The sequence below is a fragment of the Alligator mississippiensis genome, chromosome 2 (assembly GCF_030867095.1).
Source record: "Alligator mississippiensis isolate rAllMis1 chromosome 2, rAllMis1, whole genome shotgun sequence".
In the NCBI taxonomy this organism is placed as follows: Eukaryota; Metazoa; Chordata; order Crocodylia; family Alligatoridae; genus Alligator; species Alligator mississippiensis.
The window spans coordinates 234,043,480-234,068,122 of NC_081825.1; the positions used below are offsets into that span (position 1 = coordinate 234,043,480).

The following is a 24,643-nucleotide window of genomic DNA, read 5'->3' on the forward strand; positions in this document are numbered from 1 at the left end:
GCCAGGTTCCAGGATGCATGCTGAGGAAACAGAGTACAGCTACAAGGCATGAAGTAGAATCACTTCTGCCTTCTTTGTCTTTGTAAAACCTTGGAGTTGAGTGGGATAAGGGGAGCACTTTGTGTTTTCCCTCAATGCCAAGGGAATGTGCTCTGGGCTTAGAACTACAACTAGGATAAAAAAACTGTACTACAGGTTTGCACTGGAGTAAGTGAAGAGATGGTTTTCCCCAGCAACAAGTCAGACGGAACAAGAGAGGACTGAGAAACCACATAGAAAGTTGAAGCTGCTAAACACTGAGCTAGTCTATTACAGTATTTTCTATGGTTTACAAGGAAGTTTCTTGACACGCAACATAAGAGGACACCATACAATAAATGGCACCTCCCTTTCAGATTACATAAAACATAAGCAAGCTGAAATGACTCTTCTGAAAGTGGTTCCAGAACTAGAAAGCTGGCCAGATGACCTAGAACTTTTAAGGAACTGTTAAGAACAGAAATAACGTTATTAACGTTAGGCTTCAGCTTCCTTGACAGGCTTCAGCTTCCTTGACAATGACCCGCACATCACGGGTCCTTTACAGGCTTTGGCTTCCTTGACAATGACCCGCACATCAACTGTTAAGAACAGAAATAACATTATTAACGTCAGGCTTCGGCTTCCTTGACAGGCTTCGGCTTCCTTGACAATGACCCGCACATCACGACAAGGTACATGCTCAGTTGGGATGGGCTTCACCTGTCCCCCAAAGGTAAGCGTGTGTTCTCTTCTAGGTTGGCGGATCGCCTCCGGCGGGCTTTAAACTAGGCTCGTCAGGGGGAAGGGAAGATGAGGGCGGGGGAAGCCATGGACCACCAAACCATGTGGCACCCACAAGGACAGCCCAGCCTGAAGAAGGAGAATATCGGGAACCTGCAATCCATGGGGCGGCCAGCAGTACAGCACAGGTAAGCAATAAGGGGCCCTTTGGGAACCAGAGCTGGGGGGCAGCAAAGGCGCCAGTCACAGGGCTCAAGTGCCTATATACTAATGCTAGGAGCATGGGGAGCAAGCAGGATGAACTAGCACTCCTGCTTGCAGAAAACACCTATGACTTAGTAGGGCTAACAGAAACCTGGTGGGATTCTTCCCATGACTGGGCAGTACATATTGAGGGTTATAAACTGTACAGAAAGGACAGAGTGGGGAAGAAAGGGGGAGGGGTTGCGCTCTATGTCAATGAGCAATATACATCATATTTGGAGTTGATATTTCTCAGTGATGGAAGCTGTAGTATTAAGAAGACATAGATATAGTAAACACCTGACAGGCAGAAGGTAGGGCTGGTTGGCACCTTTAGAGACTAGCTGGGTCAGAGAGGAATGAGCATTTATCCACCTATGATGAAATAGGTAGGCATTTGAAGAAGTAGGTTTCTGCCTACCGATACTCATGCCTCTCTGAATGAGTTCATAAAAACTCATTCACATAAAAAGCACATAAAAAGTGGAAACACGGAGAGATCACCAAAGAGGAGTATACCTCCTCTGCTCATGCTTGTAGGGAGGCAGTTAGACGGGCCAAAGCTACCATGGAGCTGGGGATGGCATCCCAAGTAAAGGATAACAAGAAATTGTTTTTTAGATATATAGGGAGTAAAAGGAAGGCCCAGGGAGGAATAGGACCCCTACTAAATGGGCAGAATCAATTGGTGACTGACAGGGGGGACAAGGCTGAACTCCTCAACGAGTTCTTTGCCTCAGTGTTCCTAAGAGAGGGAGAAAACAAGTCTCTCACTGGGGTTGTAGAGAGGCAGCAGCAAGGCACCAGACTACCATGTGTAGACCCTGAGATGGTGCAGAATCACTTGGAAGAACTGGATGCCTTTAAGTCAGCAGGCCCGGATGAGCTCCATCTGAGGGTACTGAAGGCACTGGCCGACATCATTGCACAGCCACTGGTGGGAATATTTGAACGCTCGTGGCACACAGGCCAAGTCCCTCTTGTCCAAACGCTGTATTCACACTCTGATTGGTTGTTTCTGCCAGCCAACCAGAGTGCAAATAAAGTGTTACGGGCAGACAGACAGACAGACAGACAAAGGCTTTTATAATATTAAAATGTTAAAACGGAGTTACAAAGTTGAAGGGGAGAAGGAGATATAGAGACCCAGACAAGGGAGACAAGACCCAAACAGAGACCCAGACAAGCGTGGAGGCTGCTCCGACATAGTGGAATTCCAATGCATCAGAGCAGACTTGATTAACCAAGTCTGCTGGTGCACGGCAACTGTCATGTTCCAGCAGCCTCCTGTGTCTTGTGTATCAGGCTAGGGACAGACATTCAAAAAGCCTGAGCCTGAATTGATTTCATCTTTGCAGGTTAGTCTAACTTGGCTAGGCTGAATCAGTTTGTAACCAGACAGACATCCTCTCTGGACTGAGAAATGCAGGCACATACCTGCAGTCTCAGACCAGAAGCCAGGGGGCCTAGAGCAGCCCTCCCTTCCCTTCTACAGAACTGAGCTGAGGGTGAGCATGGCCAGGCCCTGGCAGGCCGCTCCAATTAGGGAGGAGCCCACTGCATTTAGCAATTCCCCAGCAGGGAGTTGAGAATACACCATCAAGAAAACAAAAGCCTCTCTCATTAGTTCAAGCTCTTCTTAAACAACTTTTTCCAAGGAAAGAACAGAGGGACATTACCAACTGACCTGCTGATTAGCTCCAAAAAGCCCTAAGTAGACACTGTCCTGTCTGCCTTATACAGACACCTCTCAGCATTAGCTAGCATACTACATGCTGGCTATGGTCAGTGCTCTGGGAGAGGGGAGGGGGGGAAAAAAAATCACTGCTTGAGCAGGGAGTGGGAGGAGGGCAGGGCCCAGGTAAGCCAGGCAGATCCTGCTGTGCCTGCTGTCTCTGCCAGAGCTCCAGTCAGGGAGCAGAGGGGAGGGACCAGCCCACCTCTCTGGAGCAGAGAGGACCACCCAGAGCTGAAAGGCATCTGGGATGCTGGGGGACTCTGTTTTAAGTTAAACTAGGAAGGGGTCTGGGACAGAAATTACATCAATCGGTTTGACTCAAATCAGTTAAGCTGATACTACATTCAATCAGGTTTATCTCAAACAGGTTTTAGCCATTTTCAAATTGGTTTATGTGCACTGAACATCTGTTCTGTTACAGGTTTAAACCAGTTTCTGATCACTTAAACTGGTTTGTGTGTAATGTCCGTCTCTAGCCTCAGTTTCCCTGTGCTTAAAAATGGCAGCAGGGACACTTGAACTAAAGCTCGTTTGACAATCACCATGCATAATTTTGCTTCAGAAATATCTAAATGACCCTTTTGAACAATTTATTCTCTGTGATCCTGCATTTAGAAAGATTCTTTAAAGTATAAAAAGTGATTACCAGGCTTGGACCTAAACCAGGTTTGGGCTTATCCATGCACACACTACATGGATGCTCTATCATTAGAGGACAAGACCCCTTCAACACTTCCTTCACCCATAGTATGCCATTGGTTTCAGTAGACTTGTATTTTCCACCAGACGTGAATTTAGACCAAAAGGTTAGGCATTGGTACAGCCTGGATTTAACTGGACACCTTCTAAATTCCTCAAGTTGGAAAGAAAAAAAAAACAAAAACACAGTGTGAGCGCTGAGTCAGCTAGCAGATACTCTTCTCCACTCAACCTCTTCAGCAATATTAAAAAAGGAAAATGTCTGCTTCATCATGGAAGCAAAAGCATTTTAATTATCAGGTGTGTGCGAGTCCAGAAAGCCATGAAGCTGGCCAAATGTCCTGTTTTATCAGCCTGAAGGATGTGATTGATGTGACAGCACAGCAGTTCTTGGATTTTAAGCTGTACTGCATAGTAACACTAAAGAGCTAATGCATAATGGGGGATGGAACGCCTCTAGAGCCATGATATATTTAGATTTGATCCCTTTCACCTAGCCAAGCTAAAAAGTAGTCCAACAACCAGTCTGATACAAAATACATCTCAACTTAATACTCAACTTCCCAGAAAAAAAAAAAGAGAAGGAGTTGCTCGTGTGTGGTTCAGACTGAATCCCAGGTACCTAGTTGCTTTAGAATACCCTTCGTGTTTAGGCTCAGATTAGCCTACTCTTCATAGTCAGTTAAGTGCTTCACGGAAAATAATTACAAACCAGAAGCTCAATGCTACCCCAAACCATAACAATTTAAAAGCGTAGATACTGTAAAGATATTGTTAAGATACAGATAGGAATTGAGATAGCAAAAGCCATAAGTGTCAGCTGTGTCAGGAGTAAGCACTGTATCAGGCAACAAAGAACTGAATATGAAAGTGGAAACACATGAATCATATTTCATTAATCATCTCTCTCAGGAGATTTTATGAAGGTAATAGTTTTACAGGCTTATTACAATGGCTTCTATATATACTATGACACAGCAGCTTCAGAAGGAGCTGCCTCAAGATTGAAGTATAAAGGTGAAGTCAAAGTAAAATTGTTGCTTTTTGGTTTTTTTAAACATGCATTTCTACTATATAGAGTCTCTCTAATTATCTGTAGTATAAGGTCACTGTATTTGGGTTCTTTCACCAAAGACAGCCTCTGTGGTAATTGTGAAATTGTAAAAGCCACTCAAAAACTTGGTTTTAAAAAGTCAAGGTTATATTTAGTACAAACTATAAACAGCAAAAGCAGCACATTTCATTACATCAAGCAAAATGCCTATGAAGAGGCTTTGTGAAATTTCCACAATGGACCAAACTACAGCGAACAGACTTATAAATTCCCCCACTCTTTCCTCAAAGATATGCGCTACAAAGGAGATTGTTACTTACTCTCTGCTTTGGGATTCATCAATCTGATAAGATTACCTCTCCACACTCCCACCTATTACAAAGAAAAACAGTGGATTCTGGGAAGCAAAAAGCATCCCAATACAATGGAATGGATTTTTCCTCTCTTCTCCCTACCCCCTCAATCTTTCACACAAGCATATAAATCACATGTTGATTCAAGAGAATGAACAAGGGTACTCAGAATATAGGAAGAGAGAAGAGCTGGAAGGGTCATTTGGCTCCTACCCCACAGCACTATTTTCATGTGTCATTGTGTCTTACTGCTCCACTATATGACAGTTCATCATATACCACCCAGTTATCACACAGTGGCATCCAGAATAGTGTCGTAAACCCATATTTTAAAATTAAAGTAACACTGTGCAAGGGGTGTTTTCTTAATGGTAATGAGATAATTGTAATATAACCCTCCCAGCTGTCTCTGTGATATCTATTTCTGTAAACTCTAGCTTTATACTGGTGACTGACAGCATTGCACAATCTCTCTTCTACACCCCAATGAGATCTCAGATTAACAAAGCTAAAGCTGCTCTCATATCTCAGAAAATTAGGCCACTGGACACATTTAACATACCATTTCTCTTACAATTCTTTACATCCTGGTAACTGAATTGCTCACTGACTGACCTCTGGAGTCCAGAAACAACAGGATGCATAAGTTTCTAGTTGTTAACACAATAAACAGTAGCCTGGGCTACTATGCTACACCCCATCAGTAATATAAGGAAGCAAGTGGGGCATGAGTCCCAGACGCTACTAGAAGTACTGGAATGGAATGAGGGAGGGCACCTCCCCTCCTGTCTCTCATATCCCCTGCACAAGTTCCTGCAGCAGGGAGAGCAGATAAGTAGCATGGCCAATGCAAGACCACCCTTTTTTGCTGCTGAAAGCTGGTCTTTTTTGGCCATTTCACACACATACCATTGGCAAAAAAGAAAGGAACATCTCCACCAGCAACAGCAACAAACCTATGGTTGCTGCCCTTCACCATGCGATGCCATCACCCCATGTGCAGTAGTGGCCAGTTACTGGGCAGAAGTAACAACAGCCCCCCAAAACCTATACCCACTCCTCCATGCCGCCCAACCCCTCGACAATATATAAGCGTAAGACTTCATTTTAAGCTACTGTGCAATCACCTCTATGTACACTACACAAAAGCATATAAATCAGGACAAAAATATTTTTTAACTCAAATTAATGAATAGGGTAGATGTTCAATTTTTAGAATATAGATTTGGTATTTTTCTGGTTCTAAGATGGCAAAACCCCTTGCTGAAAGGAATATTTCTGGGGGCAAGGGGAGGGACTTCTGGTGGCAAAGGTCAGGGGTTAGAGGCAGAATTTCCAGTCACAAGATGGTGATGAGGGGGCAGGGCACCTGTCAAGGAGTGGGGCTACCAATGCAGCCCTTGACAGCTTGCCAAAAATCAATAAGCAGCTCTATGCCCGAAATAATTGCCTGCCCCTGCCCTAAGGGGTACATGCGGGTGGGTGGTAATGAAGTACTGCCACCCACAACCCCGTACTGCCACCTCCCAGGAGCAGGGCAGGGGCCGGGCGAGGGCAGCAGTGCCCCTCTGCGGGCCGCACAGGTGCCGCCCAGCCGGAGGAAGTTTGTATGTGGCAGCGGTAAGCCATGGCTGCCATCCACCACCCTGTGCTGCCATCATTCTACATCCAGCCATGAAACATGCTCCCCTACCCCACCCCACCGCTCCATGTCCAGCTGCCGCGGGTACACTTATTAAAAAAGGTTGAAAACCCCTGCTCTAATGAATTATTTTTTTCCCCTTACCTTCTTTCTGCTTCTTCCATCTATTTCCTATCTTTGTCTGTTTGTCAAGAGTCTGGCCTAGAGACTTTAGATAGATTTAGTTTATCACTGCTTCATCATTATTAATTTGGCAATACTGAGAAACCCAATCTGCTTTCCAAAAACTTACCAGAGTGAATCAGTGCAACCTAGATAAATATTAAACTAAGGAATAAAGATGACTCCAGGAGAGAGAAGCTAAATCATGCTCTGTGCCCTTGGAACACAATCAAATTGAATGTAATCAAAAAGAAATAGCTTCCCTATTCTGTGGATGCTTTTCTTGTTCTGAGCAAATATGGGAACTACCACCTAAAGCTGACTTCCTCATTCAGGATAAATGTATCCAATTTCAGAGAGCTTCCTTGACGATTATTAGAACGAAAGTTTCCTCTGATCTGTGGATTTTTCAGTTGTTTCCTATTTCCATGCGTTTAAATGTTAAAAGGATTTGTTTGGTGATGTACAAACAAAGAAAACTGCTGGCAGAAAACTCCCAAATTCAACTTAATGCCACAGTGTTAGAACACAAATAACCCTGTGAAAACCTTCACTGCAGAGAAAATTCAGGAGACCAAGGAGGTATGCTGCCTCCTGTTTTGCCACAATTGTTCAGATAGTGAATGAGCATATCAATAGATAAACTTTCTGGGTGATCTTAGTCAATCCAATTAGTTTCTGGCCCTGTTTTCACATCTGTCAACTGGCACTTCTGCATTGCATACTACTGTGAGACGTAAGTATGGAAAGTATCGAGATTCAATGAGGAAAGATGTTACAAAAGTAAGTACTACATAAAAAAAAATAAAAAAAAAAAAAATCAGATAGGTTTGAAAATACAACTTTAATACAAAAAGGAATAATGGACCTTCTGCAAAAGGATTTTATTTTTGCTCAGAAAAATCAGACCTTCTGTTTGCTAAATTTTGTTTTATCGTTAGCTAGTTTTCCTCAAATTATTTGTATGAGTATAGAACTACTCCCATACGGACTCTGCATTTGGAATATAAAATTTATAGCTAACATATGAATTAGCATTTTAATATTTAACCAGAACAGCTTTCAAAATTGAGTTAACATCCCCTGGATCACGGGAAAGCTACTGTATTAAGGCTAGAGGTGCACCAATATATCAGTCCAATATCGGATCAGCACTGATATAAAGAAAATTAGCAAATTGCCCATCAAGAAAGATGGCAGCGGCGGGGTAGGGTAGGGGCAGAGCCCTGCGTTAGGCCCCGTGCTCTCCCTTTCCCCCTGCCCCGCCACTCCTCATCAGCCCTGCTCTACCTCCACTCCTTCCCAGTGCTTCAGATCTGACCCTGCTCCCCTCCCCTACTTTGATCCAGCCCCGTTCCCCCCACCACTGCTTCAGGTCCGACCTTGCTCCCCCCCTCCCCCCCACACTGCTTCAGGTACGACCCCGCTGCACCCCTCCTCTGGCTCCACTTGGCCCATATCCGCCTGCCCCCCTCCCTCCCTGCTGCCTCCCCCTTCCTGCCAACTGTTCGGGGGGGGTCCAGGCTGGGCTGCCACTGTGATCCCCACCTTCACCTTCAAGCAAGAAGGCAAGGGGGAAGCCCCGCTGCTTGGGTGGCTGGGGTGTGTTCTCCACTGCCAAACTTCCCCAGCAGTGGCACAAACTTTGGCCTGCGCAGCCCAGGCCACCTAGCCAATCACTGCCTGCCCTCTCGGAGGTGCATGCACAGTTGGCCAGAAGCATTACAGACAAACCCTTTTATTATATTAGAATTGACTGCATCAGAAATCGGCCTGATGTGGCTGATAACATGGCCAATAAATGCCCATGAATGCGCGCAGCTGCAGTGCAGCATGTAAGCGGTGAGGACCACAGCCCGGCAGCTTGGAGATCTGCATGCAACTGATAAAGCCTGTTGTGGTAGACAGGGAGGGGAGAAATGGGAGGGAAGGGGCATTTAGGGGAGGGGGGGCCAGATCAAGGCCCCTGCGGTGAGGGAGGGAGTGGGGCAGGGGCTGAGGTAAGCAGTGCCCAGCCAGGCTGGGGCTGTGTCAGGCTCTTTCTGGAGCATGGGGTCTGTGCTCCTGGCACATGGGAGTTGTGCTCAGAGCAGGCAGTGGCAGCACTGGAAGGGGGCTACAGCAAAATTTGGGGTGGCTGCAGCCCCCCCCAAAACGCCCCTCCCAGGGCCACTGTTGCCCGCCCTGAGTGCAACCCCCACATGCCAGAAGCACAGCCCCAAGTGCAGTCCCCATGCCTGGAAAGAGCCTGGCACAGCCACAGCCTGCAGACGAAGCCCACCCCCTGCGCAAATCCGGTGCACATACACTCCCCATGCCCTTCCAGGTTGTGCACAGCAGCGGGAGCCACCGCACCCCCCACAGACAAGCTGTGGCTCTGTCCCATGCTCCACCCTGCCCCAGCTGGGCAGTGCCTGCCCCTGCCCCACTGCCTTCCTCATCACAGGAGCATTGATCTGCTCCTCTTCCCATCCACCACAACAGACTTACCAGCTGCATGGAGATAAATTGGAAATCAGATCCGTATCAGCTGATATGTCATCTCCTTAAAAATCAGCTATCGATATCAGTTATCAAAATCTCTATCAAGGCACCCCTGATTAAGACATTACTCTTCAAAAACAGTAATACTGAAAACATTAAAGTATCTGCCTTGTCTCAGAGGCACAAGAAATGCCACTAGTTCAAACAATCAAAGAAGAATAAACAAAGGAATAGCCAAGGTGAAGGCCCCGAGTGAAACTTTTCCTATTTACTGGCTTTTTTTAAACAGGAATAGCATTCCTCATAATCCATACTCCATATTGCAACTGATTGACTGATCACTGTGTGGACAGTAAAGACTTCTTCCAATAGAGTAGAGCATAGAAGAGAGACCATTGTACCCTGCATATTACTAATGATATGATACCATGCATGGATGAACCACGTAAACGGAAAATGGCAATCCCCACCATGCTGCAACACACAAAAAAGCCTACAACATTTTTCAAGATGATCAGACATATCTAAAAGTTTCTCCCATGATTTCAACCATAGTACAAAGGCTATACTCAGCTTTATGAACTGAGCCAGAAGTGATGAGTCATCCCTGCACACCCACAGGATCTGCAAGAAGAGGTATACTTTAACCACCCAAACCTACTGGATAGAAGTTAACATTCCTATCTCTTCCCCTACTTTTGGGAGACAGACTGAGACCAGAACCATAGACTCAGATGGTCATGTAAAACCATCAAATAGCCTCAACTCTCCTTGTATAAAAACACTGATTTTGTTAAGGTGTATTGACAGCAGAGATCAATGGTGTTCTGGCATCTTTCATCAGAAGCCTGGGAAAATTTATTCATCTGTTTATGTAAAACTACAGGAAGTGACAATGCAAACCTCCACATTGCTCTACCAATGAGTCTTAATCATGCCCTGAATGGAGCCATCTGTAGAATGGCTGGGGGATGATATAGTTTCTACTTCTATTTGTTACTTTTCCCCTGTGCTGAGGCTATCATCAGGGTCAATGTGTCAAGCTAACACCAGAAAACTGGAAAATTGATTTAGACGACTATTTTGTACAGACCCTTAGAGAGCAGCAAATTTCATTCTTGGTACCCTTGGGCTGTATTTGAACTAATTACCTAGAAATAAAGTTTCTATTCTTGGCACCTGTTTTATTTATGGAATGTTTTAAATTACTGGGACACATGTTCTGAGTGACAGTCAGTTTTATTTGGAAATTTCGGGAAAAAGAAATTCTATACATGAAATACCCATAGATTTGACAATCGTGGGAAGTCTTCTGAAAGCTGCAGTTTTGAAGATGGGTATTTCAGACTTAGTTTGATGCTTTAAAAATAAAGTAGTGAGGAATCTCTTTTGGATTCAAGAACTGAAAAGAAAATATCTCCTGATGAACACACAGGTCTGAGTCACAATACTCAGGCTTTCTCTCGTTCTGTCCCACTGTGTGACCTTGATTATGTGCTTAGTCCTACTTTCTAAATGAAGATAGTGCTTTAGTCCTCTGTGCTTTAGTCCTACTTTCTAAAATGAAGATAGTGACTTTTGTGAAGTGCTTTAATATCTTAGATGAGATGCATCTGGAAAGCACATCCCACAATGCATTGAAAAGAAAGCCACATTTTGCTGAAACAGTCAAACAAGTGCTAGTATCCCCTGCTGCCTCTCTGCAGCACCACTTAACTGGCATTGTTCCTAGAGCTGTGTTTGCATCTTGAAGGCTGATGTACAAACAGAGAAGTAAACAAAAGCACCCATGCTAATTTCAATACTCCATTAGACACAGAGAAGGGGTAGAAGTCAGGAGTGGTAAGCAGCAAAGTTTAATTCCTTATTCTGGGTAAATTCTGAGCCTCTTTGGAACAAGATGTAGTACACAAAGAGGAACCACATCTATTCACATACCAGACCAAAACATCCATCCTGACTTTTCTACTAAGGAGACACTGGATTATGTTCTCCCTTCCATGTGCAGACATAAATTGCATTAAAAGCTGTTGTTAAACAACAGGCACATTCATCCAAATGAAGGAAAAAGTGGAAGCTGGCAAAGTAGATTTCAAGTTTGACCTACTGCAGATGAGCCAGAAGTAGCTTGGTAGCAGAACTTTAACATGTCTCCAAAATGTAGCCCAAACTCAAAAAATGATCCCCATAAAAGATTAGGCTTGTTTTATAACATAGATTACAAAGCAACCAAAGCTGTCAGGTGAAAGCTACTTAAAATGGGCATCAGTGTTACAGAGTGCTTTTCCTCTCCTCACCAGATATGTATCCAAGAAGGTCAAGTTTCAGGAAGTTAAGAGAACAGAATGGGGAAGGAAAATGTAGGGGAGAGCTGGAGCTTTGCTATATGGGAAGTAAAAATAAGGAATGGTGCCTACCCTGCTTGTTAAGGAGCAGGGAGGGTGGTTAAAATCTGTTTTGCATACTCCAAATGAACAGCCAAGATATTCAGAAATGGACAGCTCCTGTAACCTGTAAATTCAGGCCCACTTCAAGATGGAATTATATTCCCAAAGAAGTCAAAATCCAATCTTCTCAAAACATTTACAGGGCACAGAATAACACTCCTATTCTGAAAGACAGTCTCTTCAGTACTTACCAACTATGCTTCCAAAGAAAAGATTTGCCAATATTCTAAACCAGGGCAATGCGGGAAGGAGGTGAGAATTACCAATGGTCCTGGGGCCAGACATGACACAGGGCCCCAATCCTGGCATAAGGGACTGGGCAGAGGCAGGGAAGGACCCAGTCCTAGGACACAGTGGTTAGTTGAGGCCGCATAGGGCCCAATCCAGGCACACAGGCCTCATCCTGGTGTGTGGGGTCCAATCTGGCCCACAAACTGGCCCTGCACCATCATCTGGCCCACAGGGCTGGAAAGGTAGAAATTAAATATTCTATACCTCTTAAATTTTTAAAAGCTATCTGCCCACAGTACTTACTCAAACATGAATTCTTCCTAAAGGCGCAATCTTCACAAAATCATATATGTATCACTGAGTGAAGAGAACATCACAGATTTGCAATAAAGTCACCAATCCGACTTATGTCTTTGATGCCAAATATTTCTGGGAATAAGCATTTTAGTTACATATCCAGACAGCAGAGTACACATGCAAACAAGTTCTTGACATAAGCAGCAACCCTAATTCACACCATACAAAGCAGAGTTTCTATTTGGATAGATAAGCTAGAAAATAAGCACACAAGCTTCTGTAAACAGCAAGCGCCAAGGCTTTATCTGCATTACCACTCTTATGGTTTTTTGTACATCTAAACTGGAGGGAAACAAATAAAAGCTGCTTACTTGAAACAAACCAAAACTCCTTGCACAACATTTTGCTTGTTTTACAGCTGTGTTACTACTGTCTGATGTTCTTGCTGGGTTACAACAGAAATTCGCTTTCCTGGCATTTCCCTACTCCTTCTGAAGACATCCTTAGCACTTCAGTCTTTAACGGCATTTTTCTCAGCAGGACCATGTGCCATGGCTAAACACTGGGTGCATCTACACAAGATGCTTACTGCGCAGTAGACTAATAACTGCCCAGTAGCATGCCAATCAAAAAAACTGTGCTAATATGCTACTGCACAGTGTTATTAGGCTACTGTGCAGTAAGCATTACAAAAAAACCCCTGTGTACTCCACTACTGCACAATAACTGTAGTTACTGAACATTTAGTACTTCATTAAGCAAGTACTAAGTTAAATGTGCAGTAACTACTACACATTAATGAATTTTTAGCCTCCCTGCTCTCAACAATGACACTTAAATGTTCTTCTGTCTTTAGCCTTGCCCAAATTTCCCCACTCTGCCTTCTCTTCTTTTTATATGTTGCTTTCTTCCAAAAGAGAGCGTGGATTGTGACAGCATACATAGCAAGCTCCTTATCTTGAATAACTTAATCTGCAGCAGAATAGAAGTTAAACACTGCTGATTTATTTTGACAGGAAACATTTACTCTTGCTGTTCACAACATGGATGGTGTCTAACTGGGTACAGTTAGACTATGACATTTTGCTTTTCTATCCCTCTAGCTGGGTAGCTGTCCATGCATGGTTGAGGTGCTTCCCTTCTTGTATATCTAGAAATGCTTTAAGTAAATTTTAGACTGAGCAAATTAAAGGTAAAGCAAAAAGGCATGGTGGGGGGGCGGGGAAGAGTCAATGTTTTTTAGGCTCTTTTGAACTTTTGAATTATCGTGTTTTGCAAATATTGAGTGATGAAGTTTCATTGCTTCCTTGTGTTATAAGCCAATGGTGAGGTTTTTTCCTTTTTTAATTGGGGAAAACCAAACACCAAAAAAAAAAAAAAAATTAGTAAGCACCAGGCTAAAAACATGAAATACATGCTAAACATGTTCACCAAGAAGAGGGAATATTTTTACTATAAAAATTAAAATTGTCTACCTTAGAAGAGAGAGAGAAAAAAGGGGGGACAATACCTATATATAAAATAATCAACAGCAGAGAAGACAAATTAGGAACTTCTTTTCTGCATGTCTCAAAACACCAGACCAAGGGCAAATTCAGTGCAATTTATTTGGTGACAATGATTAAAAAACAAAACACTCTGTCATACAATTATTAATTTAGCTGTATAACTCATTACTATGGCATTTCAAGGAGGCAAAAAAAGAAAGAGTCCAAAATGGATTCTTTATAAAGAGACTATCTAGTGTTATAGTTTATGTTAACAAATCCTGGAAGAAACATTATGCTTCCGAGCTTAAACCTAAAACTAACTATGAAGTTCTCTTTGCTGCAGCATTCGCATGAGGAAGAGCAGCAACACTACAAAAGAGCTGCAAAGCATTGCTAATTCCAGCACGAGCAGCACTCAAACTTCTGCACACATCCCTCAAAAGATGTGCTAGCTCCAGTTTAAATTAAAGCACCCCTAAATTCAAGTTAGAAACTTGAAAGTGCACGGGAATCATATTATAAGCAATACTCAAAGTTATGCTTAAACTAATACTGCAGTCAAAATTAGCCCTGATGAGGTATCAGAAAACTTGAGGCTGAGGGCAGTTTTTCCCACAGTTGTCAAATGTGATGCAACACTGGACTAAATGGAACAGGTTTGATTCAGTATATCAATGTTTACACAAAAATTATTTAATCTGAGGAACACTACCCTTAGGTTCAACTAGACTCATTATCTTAACAATGAGAGGCAGGGTTCATTGGCATTTTAAGTTCAGTTGGATTTTTCTACACACTGATATAGACTGAAGTAACAATAAATATTCACTTAAGGTGGCATAACTATAGTATACACATTAAATTACCTTAACCTACTACCGAAACACACCATACTCCAGGCCTCAAACTACTGGAGGATTTTGCAAATTTACTGCATGCAGCCAACTTCATAGATGCATGCAAAGCAAAACTGTTCACACATTCCCTCTGGAAAATAATTCTATAACAGACTTATTGCCATCTTGACAAGAACTAAACTTCCTTGTAACACTTGATCTGGGGATTGCACTAGAAGATACAGTGGTTCACAAAGGATCTTAGACTGATACTTCCCTTTGAAACCCCATCTCAATATGCTGACCTCTCAAAGTATAGTACTTACTGTTGCTGGACTTGAGGTCACGGTGGATAACAGGAACAATTGCCTCGTCGTGCAAGTAGTTCATTCCCCTGGCAATCTGAACAGCCCAGTTCACTAGTATGTCTGGGGGAATCCTTTTACCTGACAGCACCCTATTTAGTGACCCTCCACGGGCAAATTCCATGATCAAGCAGAAGTTGGGCTCCCTCAGACACACCCCCCTGAGGGCAATGATATTGGGATGCTTTAACATGGCAAAGAGCTTGGCCTCTTGGCGGACATTCTCAATGGTCACACTGATGTCCTCATCAGGGTCATAGCGAGCTGCCTTGACAGCAACCTCAACGCCTCCCCAAATAGCTCGATAGACTTTTCCAAAGCCTCCGATGCCAATGATTTCTTCCAAAACCAGCTCTGAGAAGTCAATCTCCAGTACTAGAAAAAGATGGGAGAAGGGAAAAAAAGTAAATTTTAAATTATTGGGACAGATTATTCAGCCTCAACCATAACTGCATTATAAAAATCTGTGATGCCTAATGATACCCTTACAAAATAAGTAAACCCATATTAAAAGCCATAAATGAAGCATTCACTAGATTCACCCCTAAACAATCTAAATGAGAAGACAGTTTTGTATATCTTTGCTGCTAACTAAGAAACCATCAAGGGTCTAGCATTTTTTTTTTCAGAACCTTTTTGTATACTTTGGTGAAAGTATATTCCACTTTCATATGAGTTTTGTTGGACTTCACCTGAGAAGTGTGTGATACACTGCTGGTAAGATAGCTACAGTATATCACAGAATACAGTCTATTTGTGGTGTTAATTACATATCATGAGTGGCAGGGGCAGAGGGAGGGCAAAGGTTATACATTCCTGTCACATACTGGGGGCCTAATATACATCAATTATAACACTGACTTGTAAGGTGAAAAACAAATGAAAAAAAGAGCTCTTTTTCTTGCATTTGATCATTGAGCACATTTACTTTTCAATTGCCACAGATGTGTTTTCATTCCTGTTAGACTCCAGTTTGCTCTCCCACAATTCCATAGTTTTGCAGGGCTATCTTATATGTCAGCAAAATTGTCAGCCAAGTTCTGATATTACTCGGGATTAAGTGACAAACAGGTATATATGTAAACGATGCATTGAATGCACAGAGTTGGTAATGGGAAAAGTTATGTTTGGATGAATACATAGCAAACATTTAACAGAAATAATTAAAAAAACCAGACAGAAATAATTAGAAAAGCAGAATGTCATAATTTTTAAAAGTTTCTTTACTCAATACCTTAAATTTTATAAACTACCTCAGTAGACTGGTAGTTACATGGGATTGCCCAATAATTCACAGATTCCCAAAACTGAATTTAGCAGATAAACCAGCATCTGGAGCCCAAGGGGTTGGGGGGTGGGGAAGGGGGGAGGCCAGGGGGAAGAAGAAGCCACTACAACAGTGCACAGTTTATGCTTATAGATAGCCAAAAGGAGTGTTGCATGATGGCTAGTACATTGTATGTTAAACAAAAAACCCTACACACATGATTTACCTGTGAACATACCTTGACTTCACCTGCTCTGCACTGCTGGTAGGTCCCATTCCCAGTAGGACTCAACTGATGCTATCTACCCACTGCTATACAGATTACCAATTATTGCCATAAAGAAAGTAAAGGATTTAAAAAGAGATATGTATTATAAAGCATTAAATTTTTCCAGTATTTGAAATTCCACATAAGAAAACTTCGGAGGAAATGGAATACCAAGTTTGCTATTAACTAACTTGAGTCAAATCCTTTTCCTCAGATCCATTATAGAAAAGAAAGCAGACCTGCTCTTAGTGGGTATGTATTCACATCCCTGTGTTATTCTAGGCTGGTCCTGCAGCAGCTAGGTACACAAAACTAAATTCAAAAGAAATTGACCACAGAGTGGAGGGGTAGGAGGACTTGAGGAAAGACAACATAACTAAAATTTTGTTTACAGAGGTTCCTAACTGAAAAGGTCCCAAAGCTGGATGGAGTACAGGCAGTAAGTAGCACAATCATATGAGGCTAGTAAGAACTTTCCCTGATCCCAATAACTGCAAGCACTTCCACATGTTAGCTCTAAGTTTAGTGACTACCAAGTGAAACCAGAATTTTAAAAGCCCAGAAATTAGATTTGTTTTCAGTTTGGCTTGACTTATGTCTGTCAAAAAACTAATTAACAAAGCATGGATTAGATGCAACCATAATACAAATATGCTGCAAACTTCCTCAGCAAAATGCTGCCAATGCTGCTGACTCTCTACATTTCAGATGCATACAAGATCTTCTTCCTAATGTTCCACTGTCCTTCTCACCCCATGCAACCTTCTAGTTTGCTTCCTGCAACTTTGCCAAAAGATGATGGAAGGATACTTCACAGTCCAGAAAAATAAAGGCTTGAAGAGAAAACCCAAGCTATATTTGTCTGTCACTGCAAAGGTGTAGACATGCAGCCCCCAAGGAAGTACCCTGTGGCCCCAAGCTCCTAGTCTGGATGCCACTTCCCCCACTGTTCCAGCAGCTGCTACCACTTGAGTCTCTGGGGTCCCCATCCATCCTCCAGCTTAGGCTTCCTGCCCCCATTCCTAGGAGCCACACTGTAGGGCTGAAGGAGCCTGTGGTAAGGTGGCTCAGGGGGACTTTACATGGCATAGTGCGGCACGGGGGCATCATCACAGTACAGCAGGGTGCCCACCATGCAGCACGGCGGAAGTAATCATGTGGCACAGCAGCACTGGCATGGTGAATTAGTGGGGGAAGTTGCCATGTGACATGAGGCCCCCAGCCACTCAGATATTGAAAAGCACTTGTGTAGACCATCTCTACCTAGCAACCCTTTAAAACAGGACTAGGAAATTGGAGTTTACAGGTTCTTTCTTATAATCACAGAGAGGTTATCATGGTTCTGCAATGGTAATGGCTCTGTGATATTCTAGCACTGATTTACATGCAACTGAAAAAAACATAGTTCTGTATCTTGACACTTCTAAATTAAATCAAGCATACAACAAGGGAAAAAATACACTGATCAGGGCCTATATTATCACTACAAGCATGCAAGATGCACTTCTAATAGCTGTGCAGTAGGTCATTACTACCCTGGCATTTCTTCCTGGCAGAAAATCCAAAACAGAATAGTTGCCTTCTACCACCACTTTTTTACAACTGAAATTCCAGGAAAGGCATAATGTTCCCATAGCCCAATTTAATGAGAGAAAACCAAATTAAAACATACAGTAGTGGTAGATATGGTACTAAAACATCAGTTTTACAGAATCAAAAATTCAACTCACTGAAAGTGCTAGTGGTGATACTGATGGTAGGATTTTTCCATAAGTGATTTGGTCGATGGGTTCAAAAAAGCTGCAGAAAGGAATAATTAATTCAAACTGGCTCTGATATTAACTGGTCAAAGAAACTGATCAGGCAGTTTGGATACCAACATATACTCCTACATTCCAATGAAAAAGGATGGTTCTGACCCATGGGTGCTGAATGGACAGCTCCTCAAGGACTGCATTTTATCTGATTAGTGATACAAGAGCAGGAGTGAAGGAAAACAAAATTCCTATAGTTCTACCTTTATTTTAAAAAACAAACAAACAAAAAACTCATACTCTACATAGTCCATGTATTCTATATAATACACACAAAAAAAGAAAAAATACACAAGCAAGATAGAAGACACTGCTATGGACAGGAGGCAGACAGCAGCTATTAAAAAAAAAATCTAGAGTTTGACAGATTCTCTGCAAGGGCGTGAAAAGACAGAATTGCCACATTTGTATCATGTTTCACTCTGAGAACAGAGATAACCTTTGGAAGAAATTAGCCAAACAAGGAAAATCATGTCTGACTAAATGTTCATCTTTCACAATGACACTTAAAAAGACCACTGGTTTGGTCTTAATTAGCACACATCACTGAACAAGTGAATAAAAGCTACTCATGAAACTTTGCTAGAGGTACTAACATAACTTTTAATTTAATATTTAGCTTGATAGAGATACATTCTAGCTAACTGTAAAAGTGAAGTGAAACATTAGCACCTTTTAACCATATATAATTCCCAAGGCAATAAGAGAATTAAAACAGAAATAAATTAAAATGAAGTTGATGAAAGGGATATTGATTCCTACCAGGGTTGGTAACACATAATAGAGCCTGCAAGTCACTGGTTCAAACTCAGCCCAGACCGACAATGACAGACTTGATGTATGTTTATTACCCTATGTAAAACCAACTGCTCGGTTTAACTCCTAATGAATAACGGTTCATGGGACTGCAACCAGCACCTCTGTTGACAGCTATCAAAAATGACACCATAAATTAAGGGAAAGAAGAGTTCAAGTTCTGAGCTCACTTCTTTAGGCAGTTTCTCCAAATTAAGATTGAAGTACAAAGGTCACGTGGTGGAGGATACTGCCTACTACTGTCCAGGTTATTCCAACGAAAATAAGCTCTTTCTTTACTTATTTGCCTATTGATAATGTTGCCACTCCATGTTCCCAATACAAGAGAGTTCACTATTCACATAGCAACATAAGTGGACATAGAATATCACAGAACATTTCCCAGAGTTCCCAAAGAGCCCAGGACCTCTGTGTCACAAACTCAGCAAGGAAGTAGCACAGACATGGACAAAGGCAACCAGACAATTAACTCTCTGGATACCTCTACAATGCCAGCAACACTAAGGGGAAATGATTTCCTTTAGACTCCTATGTTAGAAGGTAAACTTCTGTCACAGTGAACCTTCAAACCTAATTCAAAAGTAGCTACAGTTCTCACAAATGATCCCACACAGCCTGATCAAATTGCATCACTTCTTGGTAGTAAGCTACTGCAGCATAAAAAAACATCTAATACACAGAAGCAAATCTTGGCCTAACATCAGCAAGTGTAAAGAGACTCCAGATAGCAATGGCAATGAAGTGGTGTTATATAAATGGATGGACATGATTCAGAGCTACTGAAAGGAGTATATTCCACAACAGCTCTTTGAGCACCAGCATGCACAGAAAGAGGAGAGGGGTTGGAGATCCACTGGTACATAAATTTCTATTAAAAAAGAGGGGCAGTGATTAGGACACCAGGACTTTTGCAGCCTCTGAGAAGCAGAAATGGCTCTAGGATTTGGAGAGGGCTTCTCTCTGGAATCTCCCTCAAACCCAAATAACACTACTCACTACATGGTTTTTCCCTCACCCTTGACAAGGAGACTAAGCCAGTGTCTCAGGAGATGAAAGCAGAGTCACTGTCAAACACACAGCTTTCAGGATCTGAACAGTGAATGCCCTTTCATGCTAATAAAGCCAGGACTCTCCCATAGGCAAAAGGAAGCAGTATTTAATCCCACCTATGTGCTTTTGGGTACCCATGGGCATAATGAAAGTCATTTTGCTTATCCTCTTTGAAGGTGCATGCCTGCCTATAATAGCAGATGCAACACGGCTCTTACCCTGTTTCCTTTCTACAGAACAGTCTCACACATACAAGACTTTCCTCAACCAAAAGTAGGTTTTTAAAAAGAACATTCTATTACTAGCTTTGATTTCTGACCATGGACTAAAGGCCAGGGAGAACAGCAGGCATATGATGTGACAGCAACATTCTGGAATATTTTGCTTTTCACAGCTGGAGCTGGCAGTCAATTGGTTGAGAGAGGCTGAAATGGCTTTACACTACAAAGTCAATAAAGGCCACAAACCTGCAGTTAGACCTATACCAACACCTTCAAAGTGCCATTCAAGTCAGTGAGCTCCCAAACGGCCACGAGGCAGGGGCCCTTACATAACTGGACCCAAGCAACTGACTTCAACAGTGGCATGGTAGGTTTTTAGGGCAGAATTCAATCTTAGGCATTTCAAGTAATAAAAAGTAGGTTGGTAACACAAGTCAGCACAGCCAGATACTTCACTGTTAACACCTTTACAGTCAGGTGGGATGAAAGACCCTATGGAGCAAGCATTAACAGTGCACTGACATTTCCAGTACGAATTAACTGGTGTGCTCCCAGCGCTCTCCTGCCTGGGGCGTGCAGGCAGAAACACCTGACCGAGTAAAGACCCGGGGCCTGCAAAGCCCTGTGCCTTTATTCACGACACATCAATGCACCCCCCTCTTGAAACAAGTTGCCGGAGCAAAAGCTGAGGGACACAGAACCTAATTCATCGGCACTGTAGCAATCTAGGCTATTCCCACCAAAGCAAGCTCTTCCCTTACTCATCTACCTATTTATAACATTGTCAACACAAGAGACAGAACTGGAGGACAAGGTGGAGAAGGAAACAGGGTGCCTGGGGCAAGAAGAAAAGCAAGGTGGTATGTAGGAGACAGTGGGGATGGCCCAGCAGCTCTGGGGTGGAAGGGGTGGTGGGGGCAGCCCGGCAGCCCAGCTGCAGTGGCACCGGCCACCAATTCTCCCACTGGCTCCGTACCACTGAGGTCCCCAGTGCGACAGGCCAAATCCCAGCTCGGATGCCACCGGGAGCTGGGGGAGGAGAAGGGGTCCGTCCCAGTCCACCCGCTAATGTCACCCCAAGATCAGCCCGGTGACCTGGAGGCGCCTGAGCCAGGAGCCGAGCTGGGGATCAGGGCAGAGGGAAGCCCCCCCAGCCCCCTTACGCTGGATGGCGGGGGGCGGCGGGTAGCGGGGCCGCAGCTCTGGGTCGGCGCCGTGGCGGTGGAGGCTGCTGCTGCTCACGTAGTTACTGGGGAAGATGCCGACGCGCTGGTCGATCTGGCCCGTCCACCAGCCTTCGTCGCCGGACACGTGCGAGTCCCGGGACAGCACCTGCACCACGTCGCCCGGCCGCAGGCTCAGCTCGTCCTCGCCGCACGCCTCGTACTCGAACACGGCCGTCCACAGCGGCCCCGCGCCGCCGCCCTCGTCCTCGCCCGCCTCCGCCTCGACCGCGGCCCCGGCCCCGGCCGGCGGGCTGCGCGCTGCCCAGGGCTCCATGGCGCGGTTGCTCCATAGGGCGCGCGGCCGCCGGAGCCACTGCAGCCGGGAGCCGCCGCCTATTGTTCATGCAGCCGGGCGCGGGGGCGCCTCCCGGGGCCGGGGGGCGCCTCAGCCCCGCGCGAGCCGGCTTGGGGGGACGCAGCACCAAGCGCCGCCTCAGCGCCGCCGCGCATCCCGAGCCACCTGACGTGCCCGGGGAAAGAGGGGGCGGTGACTGCGCCCCGCCTTCGCCCCCTTCTCATTGGCTGTCCGCGCCGTCCCTCACCGCCCTGCTCTACCTGATTGCAGAGCCTCGCCCCCTTGGCCACGCCCCCTGCCGCGGGGGCGATCCCGCCCCCTGCGCGTCTCTCCCAGCTCGCTCGCGCTCACCGGCGGCCTCCCAATTGGCCCCCGCCCCGTCAGCTCTCCTTTCTCATTGGCCAGCGGTGCCTTGTCCGAGGCCCCGCCCCCTCAATGGTGAAAGACCCTCCCCTTCCCGCTCTGTTCCTCGCGTTGGCAACCAGCGAGCCCTCAGGTTGGGGGTGGGATAAACGCTTCGTCGTGATTGGGCGAGCGGCACAGCAAAGGATGTCTCTTTGTTTGCCATTGGTCGAGAGAAGGTGAAACAGTGCCCAACGGCAGCTGCACCCGGACCTGGATGAGTCGCGCGTACCTGCTGCGGGAGGGAATGAGGGAGTTCTGCGTGCATGCGCAGCGGGTCACGGAGTAAGGGTGGGGGCTTGCATGGCTCCGTGTCTAGGATTGCCGGGTGGATCGTCACTTCAGCCCTTGTAGGTTGTACCATCAATAATAGTAGAAGCGTTCAAAATGTGTCATAATTTTTAAGGCAGCTAGTTGATGTAGCGCATGCAAAACCCAAGTCACTCTCAGGGAGGCTTCACTGACTTTTGGGATTGCTCTCAGCACTTCCTTATGACTACTCACCTCAAAATAACGAAATGTTCCCATTTTGATGACCTTGTTTTCTCACTGGCTGCAGTGAGCAACAGAAGATGAAGAAGTCTTACTTGAATACTTATTTACATATGTATTTGCATATTTTTTCAATGTACCATAGTTTTTCAGCAGATAAGATGATTTTGAGCTTCCAGTACAACGTAATAAACAAGACCTGGCAATGCTGGTCTTGCCCCTGCCACATGTTATGTCACCCAATTAATGGGCAGGCAAGCTTCTTTGGGTAAATGTGATCTCTTGTTCAACCAACTGAGCCTGCCTATGTCCTTAGATCAACACAAGGCAACCAAAAACAATTAACTGGTCAGTTGCACAATAAACAGGCCTGCTACACCTGCCAAGTTATTATCATACCATAAGAATAACTTCTTATCTACAAAAAGGAGCCAACCAGCTACAAAGTTAGTGCTTACCAATGTGTAAGGGTTTCTAACCAGTTTTAATTTGCATGTGTAGCTTGGCCCTCACACTCTGCTCCTCCTGTGTTTCCAGGCAGGCTCCTCTGCTGGCTTACCCTGCTTCCCAGCTTGCGGTCTGAAGTGGATGTCAAGGTGCCCCTGCTACTACTTCTGTAAGAAGGGATTAATGAGCATAGCTTCAGTTTCTGGCCACATAGGTCTATGGTTTTGTAGCTCTTAACTTTTTTTTGCTGGGGACTTTCATCTCTGCAGCTGGTCTGGATCCCAAGGGCTGGGGCTGACCTGTAGGAAGGATCCGTGCTTGGTTCCTTTGAAGTTAGTAAGCAATTTTTGAACTTGTTCTTTCCAATCTTTATGAAGGGCCAAATCAGGTTCCTATTTGAAGCCAATGGTGAATTAGTTCCCTGTGAAAAGGCAAAGTCCTCGTCCTCACCATAGCATACAGTTCCTTAGTGTAAGTAATTACTCTGCTCTTAAAAACTGTAGGGATTTTTAAGGCCTGGCTTGACAAAGCCCTAGCTGGGATAACCTAGTTGGGGATGGTCCTGCTTTGAATAGGGGCTGGACTAGATGACCTCCTGAGGTCCATTCCAGTGCTAATGTTCTATGATTCTAACTTCAGGTTTATGAAAGGACTCAAAAACATTAATATAAAATTAGCTAAATACTCCCCCCCCCCCCCCCCAAGGTTGGGTTTCTATCAAAAGCCTCCTCCTAAAAGGCTTCTTACCTCCTTCTAGCCAAGGGAAAGTTAATGAACAACAGCTGCTACATTCAGTTTGCTGACCTTCATTTTCAGCTCTGTGTACCTGCTGCCTGCTAACAAGGTGAGTCAACAAAAAAAGCTAGGCCCTAGCAATTTGGGTGCTGAACTCCCAATTGAGTTCTTATTCCCTGTTGTGTTATTGCTTATATTGTGGTAGTACCACCACACTTATAATGCAGTGGGATTTCTATTTTACCAGGGATAATGAAGTTTTCTTATTTTACAAATAAATTAGCAGGCAGATTGCATGAAATCACTTCCAGAGGAGTTGGGAAACAGCGTTTAGGTCTAATACAATACATCCAAGTCAGATGCACATAGGATTGTTGCTTTTCACATTGAACATGTCATATATATGAGTTTTGTTTATCCAGGCTCTAGATCTTGTATCATATTCTCTGTTGCCAGAGTTGGGGGTAGAGCCCAGGACTCCTGCTTTCCAGCACTTTTTCTGTTGTCTAGTAAATAGCTGACTAACCTATGGACAAAGTATTTGTCCACTCTGTCTCTTGTGGTTAGTGTTTAAAAAAAAAAAAAAAAAGGAATACAGTAAAAGCTCTGTTATCTGGTATCCATGGGGAATGCGGGGGTGCCAGTTAATCAAATATGCTGGCTATCTGAGAGTTATACTTATCTCCAGCCCGGTGGGTTGCAGGGAACTTTGCCTATTCAGGCCACCACCCCTCCCACTGCATCTGGTGTGCCAGGGCTTTCACTCCCTGGTGTCAGTGTGCCAGGAGACAGAAAGGTGGGGCCTGC

The 24,643-nt window shown here is 44.3% G+C and overlaps 1 protein-coding gene across 2 annotated transcripts in view; it reads right to left on the minus strand.

Moving 5' to 3' along the window:
* The window catches only part of MAP3K9 (mitogen-activated protein kinase kinase kinase 9), a 106,161-nt gene extending 84,237 nt beyond the window's left edge, over positions 1–21,924 (minus strand). For both annotated transcript variants that reach the window (XM_059722913.1, XM_006267945.4), the window contains exons 1-2: positions 21,403–21,924; positions 14,765–15,178 (exon numbers count right to left, since the gene is read on the minus strand). In XM_059722913.1, the coding sequence (XP_059578896.1) occupies positions 14,765–15,178; positions 21,403–21,739 (751 nt within the window). In that variant the 5' untranslated portion in view covers positions 21,740–21,924. The remainder of the gene's footprint in view (positions 1–14,764; positions 15,179–21,402) is intronic.
* Positions 21,925–24,643: the final 2,719 nt, after the last annotated feature.